The following is a 5,882-nucleotide window of genomic DNA, read 5'->3' on the forward strand; positions in this document are numbered from 1 at the left end:
GTATCTGATTTAATATTATTTTTAATGATTTTTTTATATTTTTTATTCCTCCTAAACAATAAATAATTTTATGTTTGAATATATTTATTTAAATATTAAAATACAAAAAAAAAATGTATATATTGTTTAATAAATTTATAATTTAAATTGAAAAATTAAATTAATACCACAATACAAAAATTATTATACTAAGTTTATTTTTTCAAAAAATTTAAATATTTATCAATGTAAATATTAATGAACAATAATATAATAATATTTTTAACTAATTTAAATAATAAATTATAATCTTTACTGTAAATAATATATTAAATTTAAATTATTAATATGTATATTTACAATTATTTTTTAACATTTAAAATTTTAAATAATTTTTTTATCGTTTTAAAATTTTGCTATTTATTAAAAAAATTTACAAACTTGTTTTTTCTTAATTTACTTTTAATCATATTCAATTAAATTAGTTAAAAAATTAAAAAAAAATTGTCGAATACATTGTCGGTTCCCAAGTTGGTTTTTTTTTTGGGGTGGGGGGGGGCAATGATACTGTCGTCGCCTCCCTCACCTGGTGGCGGTGGCGAGTTAGGCTGGGATAGGAAAAGGGGTGTGGTTGTGGAGGGTGCCGCGAGGAAGGTGGTAGGCAGCAGGCAGCGAGAGGAGGGGGGGCAGGGTGTCGTGGGGTGTTAGGGATTATTTTTTAAAATAATAATTTTTAATTTTTAAAATTCAATATGTATAGAATATACATTTATAAATTTATTAAATATTGACCTTTAATTTTTTGAAATACAACAGTTAAAAAGAATTGATTTGATCCTAGGACTTTTATCAATTTAAAAAAGATTCAAGAGTCAATTAAATAATAAATAGTATACAATACATAAGGGCATAAAGGTCACTTGAAAAAATTTAATGTCGTCAGTTAATTTAACAGAGAGGGGGGATTGAACTACATTAAAAAACACAAAAAAAAAAAAGAAATTTTTAATCTATTTTTAAAATATAGAAAATCTCTTTTTTATCTAATTGATTCATTATATGGTAAAGTAATACGTTATTAAAAAAAGTATCTTCAATATTAATGAACTACAATACACACTTTTTTATAAAAAATGAAAGAACTTGAATTCTTTATCAAGATACTAAAAACACTCGGGAATATTAAGAGTCAAAATCTATGATTGTAGGATTAATTATTAAAGACAAGATTATAAATAATAACGACCACCCGACTTAGTGCTAACCAAATGATACCAATGTCTTAAATATATATATAAGAAAAAAAATGATACCAATGTCTTGAACAACACAAAATCTAGTATTGTGTTTGTACACATAAAAGGGATGTCAGACAAGGGTGTAGCATATTGCAACCATGTCTTTTCTGCTTCAAATTTTCCATAATTACACCAACAAAAACAAATCAACATGTTTTGTATAACTTCTTCAGAGAATCTGCAGATGGCTAGTTTTCCGATATGAAATCTATGATTACGATGATCCATATTTATTTCACCAGGATATTGAGCACTAGAAACTGATTTCAATACAATATATGATTCAAATATTTAAGGTTCAAATGCAGACAGAAGAAACGCAAGATGAAAACTTAAATAACACTAAGCATAACAGTTTATGTATGAACTACACATATGTAGGTGCCGACTCGGGGGGCTACAACTTTAGAATGAATTTTGGCTGAGGAAGGCTCTTTACACTCCTTTCGGTCTATGTTCCTATTCTAAACTACCGTTTTCTGCAAATAAGTAGCTCAGACAGGCACCACAGGAAGTTAATTCAGTGCTGAAAGGACTTTACAAGCGTGATATGTACTGAGCAGCACTTCAAGAGAGCTTGTAATCGAGCATATCCCTAATGTTTAACCGAATGGAAGGTCCCATAGATGAGCATATATGGGCACTTTTCCAGTACACACCTTTTGCCCCTGATGGCTTGTTTGTTTCTACTGATTTCTGCAGGTTTATTGGAATTGATTCAGATATTTCCAAGTATACAAACCGTGTATTCAGAACACAGAAGAGCAAGAGCGCAAAAACAGATATGAGAAAAAGGATGAATGATAGGAATTCCACAGCTTACCACTGCAGCAAGGAAGTTTATTATAAGATCTTCCTCAGAAAAATCTGCTTTTCCGAAAGGCAAGTGAACAATCCCAGTTTTATCAGCTCGATACTCGACTTTCCCTTTCTTGAATTCCTCTATAGCCTGCAAGTAGTTAATTATTTCATTTTATCAAAATTTTTCAAGAGAGCCTACTAATATAAACTCCTTGCTGGACCTAAGTACGGGATTCGTTAACCTTCATGGTGCAAAGATAATAATCTTGTCTTGTTTGTCATCTCAATCTACATTGGTTTGTAATATCTACAGTATATTTTCTTGCCAGATACCATATATTATAATAATTCAGGAGTGATTGAGACTGTACCTGTGGTATGTTTGTGGTCACTGTACCAGCTTTCGGATTTGGCATTAGTCCTCGTGGTCCTAGGATTTTTCCTAGACTTGCAACCTTAATGCATGAAAATAGAATAAGTAAATAGAAAAAGATCATATAGAAAAATTAGGAACAATTGAAGAGATGAATCTCAAGGTTGAACACACACAGACACAGAGTTAAACACACCTTAGGAAATATTAAACACTGACATTTTATGAGGCATCTTTACTGATTCCACGAACGTGACTTTCTTTGGAGAGCTCAACCTTAGTTGGAATATATAAAAAACGTATATAACTATGTACTGAAGGATGTGCCATTTCCTTTTACAAGATTAATCAACATTAAATCCAAGTGAGGGAATTTTAAGATCTGTCACTTTTTTTCAATATTAACTCTATGCATAGATGAAACCAGGTGAGATAGATACAATAAGTCCCTAAAATTGCAAACTGAACCAGAAACAAAACCGAGTAGGGGTATTTCATGCAATAATCCAAATAACTGGTGAACTTAACCCAAGTTACAAGGAACAGCATCACAATTTCTAACTCAGCGGTGAACTTAACCCAAGTTACAAGGAACAGCATCACAATTTCTAACTCAGCGTAATTGAATACTAAAAATTTAACATAGCCAGTGGGACAATTACCCTGACTTTTCTTTTAAGAACATAATCATGAGAAAAATTATAGGACAAGATATATAGTTGCAATCAATCTTGTTCAGAGGCTCTAATTACTAATTAGTATACAATAATATAATAATGTTTGTTGCACCACTAGCACAAGAACATGCCAAAACGCACTCCGTGTAAAGAATAGCAATATGATTGATAGGCGATCAGCACCTTAGGCATCATATCAGGTGTTGCAATCAATTTATCAAAATCCATGAACCCTCCTTTTATCTGTTCTATCAAGTCCTCTCCACCAACTAGATCAGCTCCTGCATTTTTTGCCTCATCGAACTTTTCACCTACATAAGAAACAAACTGCACAAAACTGAGGCTAACGAGAAGGTAATGCTAGTATTTAAGATGATGACAAATCGAAGGAACAGGACCTAGAAACATTGAGATTTGTACCAGAAGATTCATGATCCCATAATGGCTGTTGTAGTAGCTAATTGAGCATGAAGCATAACTACCATTTGTAGAGAGGAGAAACAATACAGTATTTCACATTTACAAACAAAAACTATTCAAAACTATCCATTCACCGTTTACAGTTTTAACCAGTTAAACTATTTCTAGATATTCCACAAAATCTGAGAAAAAATCATGCTCAAGAAACTTAATATTTATCTTTATAAATTACTGAAAGAGCTAAGTTCTTCTAGAAAGTCCTCTAGATCAATCACCACTTTATGAGGAAACTGTACGAGGTTCTAGATAAGCTGGTGGGCAATATATACATTGCTTATAAACTTATTAAAGAATATTAATGATTTAATTCGTCAAAATTGTATCCTCTTCTTGTCTAGTAAAGGCTCCTATTGTACTAAAGACAAAAATTTATGAAAACATTTAGATAAATGATAAGATTTTGTCATGGCTAGATCAGATAAGACTTGGATCTAATTAATCTTATATCAATTAGTTTGGACTTACCCTCCAATACCACAATCTGTAAGGGAGTGAACTCAGCAATAAATGGCAGTTAAGTGTTTATAACTGCTTTATCCCCACACCTTACAGAAGTGAAATACTTTTGACTACACAAAAAGTATCCAATATAAATGGACTATGATAAATCATATCAGAGCAAATCTACAAATTACCTTGTGTAAGAACAGCAACTTTAACAGTCTGACCAGTTCCTTTGGGCAGATTTACCTACAAATAAAATTTTGCATCAGCGGAATAGAAAATAATAGCTTGAAACCCACTTTCCTACTGACCAAATGATATCGAGAAAGCTTACAGTTGCTCTCAGTTGTTGATCATTATACTTAGGATCAATATTGAGGCGGAAATGTGCTTCAACTGTTTCAACAAACTTCAGGTTTGCTGTTTGCTTAAGCAAGGATATTGCTGTTTTAAGGTCATACTCCTGTTTGTTTTCTCTCAATTTTTGAATCTCCAAAAATCTCTTGGACCTTGTCTGTCAATTGCAACAAAAAAGAATGTCATTTGACCAATTGACGGTTGAAAGAAGGGGGTGTTGGGATGTCAAATGTTCTTGAAAGCTTAGAGGATAAAACAACAATAGGAATCCAGAAACCCGCAAATAAAAAAGCTCTACCAAACTATTTCTGGTTCCCTAGTGGAACATTTTGCAAACAGTTTTTCCCTTAATCTAGATTTCCTCCCAAAACTTCTACGTCCTGCATGTCATTAGTCCAAGCCAAATGCAAAAATGCACAAACACATGCAAAATCAGAAGTTACAAATAAAAGACAGGCAAAGCGCGCGCACACACACACACACACACATAAACACATATACAGCAAGCAACTCAAGTCGGGAATCAAGTATTCCTTCTTAAAGCACTAGAATTGACATATATAATGCAATTTATTTCTTTTGATTAACAAACAAAGTTCATTCAAGCATAAATTTTACCGGCCCCCGATTGGATAACTAAACAATAACCAAAGTAGTGTTTCTTCCTCCTGAAGCTGATCAACAGAAACCCCACAACACAGTAAGCAAATTCAGAAAGAATTATGCAATACATCTAAACAGTGGCACCTATAAGACTCAACCCATGGTAAGGGAGGCTTTCAAACGGGAGGAAACAACCAGAACAGTCAATACTCATGCAAAAGATCAAACCTATGAGCTTCAGTGACAAACTCTAGAGAACACGGACGGGAAAACAGACAAAGCCCATTAATCATCTCCCATAAACATGCCCAAGAATGTATACTTAACATCACGATTACGAGCTCTAAGGACGGGACAGAAACTAAAAAGTTAAGAAGATGCAATTCAACACCTCCCGAGAAACACATCAAAAACACGAACCAAATTCCACAAAAAGGCAAATTCTTTCCTACACATACTCTGTCCCTCTTTAAAGGCAATGCAGCCTTGCCCTTCTTAGGCTTCGTAGGAACAGCAACAGCCACGGCACCGCCATCATCTCGCGGCTGTTCCACGGCATCCTCCGCGACCTCCGCTTCGGCAGCCAAAGCAGCGCCAGCGAACGATTTCGACAAGCGGCCATTATCAGACGCCCTGGTGCGGTGCAGGAGTAATGGATAGAGCGAGAAAGTTTTGGTGGAAGAGAAGAAGAGAGGATTTTCATTGGTGGGCTTCCTGAAAGAGAGGGAATGGGGAGTGATGGAGGGGCGGATGATATCCTGGGGATGCGGTGGGGGGAGGGTGAGAGTGGAGGGTGCGGCAGCGGACGCCATTGTTAGGAGTTGTCAGTGGTGTTTGTGTGGAAGGTTATCCAATTGTGAAAGAAGAAGA

General features: G+C 34.2%; 1 protein-coding gene across 1 annotated transcript; it reads right to left on the reverse strand.

Moving 5' to 3' along the window:
* Positions 1 to 1,602: 1,602 nt before the first annotated feature.
* EMB3126 (Ribosomal protein L1p/L10e family) lies at positions 1,603 to 5,882 on the reverse strand. Its single transcript, XM_011089750.3, has 7 exons — positions 5,471 to 5,882; positions 4,387 to 4,566; positions 4,244 to 4,298; positions 3,312 to 3,439; positions 2,450 to 2,533; positions 2,101 to 2,226; positions 1,603 to 1,973 (listed from the first exon to the last, which is right to left on the reverse strand). Exons 1-7 carry the CDS (start codon positions 5,822 to 5,824, stop codon positions 1,845 to 1,847), a joined length of 1,056 nt encoding a protein of 351 aa, XP_011088052.1. The 5' UTR covers positions 5,825 to 5,882; the 3' UTR covers positions 1,603 to 1,844.

This window comes from Sesamum indicum, linkage group LG1 (assembly GCF_026168435.1).
Source record: "Sesamum indicum cultivar Baizhima isolate 11 linkage group LG1, ASM2616843v1, whole genome shotgun sequence".
Classification (NCBI taxonomy): domain Eukaryota; kingdom Viridiplantae; phylum Streptophyta; class Magnoliopsida; order Lamiales; family Pedaliaceae; genus Sesamum; species Sesamum indicum.

What these genes read in the sequence shown, in the direction of transcription:
- EMB3126 (XM_011089750.3), bottom strand. Translation starts at nt 5,824, where the DNA reads ATGGCGTCCGCTGCCGCACCCTCCACTCTCACCCTCCCCCCACCGCAT. An exon ending in TGCCTTTAAAGAGGGACAGA is followed by an intron (nt 4,567 to 5,470) that starts GTATGTGTAGGA and finishes TGCAATTGACAG; the next exon opens with ACAAGGTCCAAGAGATTTTT. An exon ending in ATCAACAACTGAGAGCAACT is followed by an intron (nt 4,299 to 4,386) that starts GTAAGCTTTCTC and finishes TTTTATTTGTAG; the next exon opens with GTAAATCTGCCCAAAGGAAC.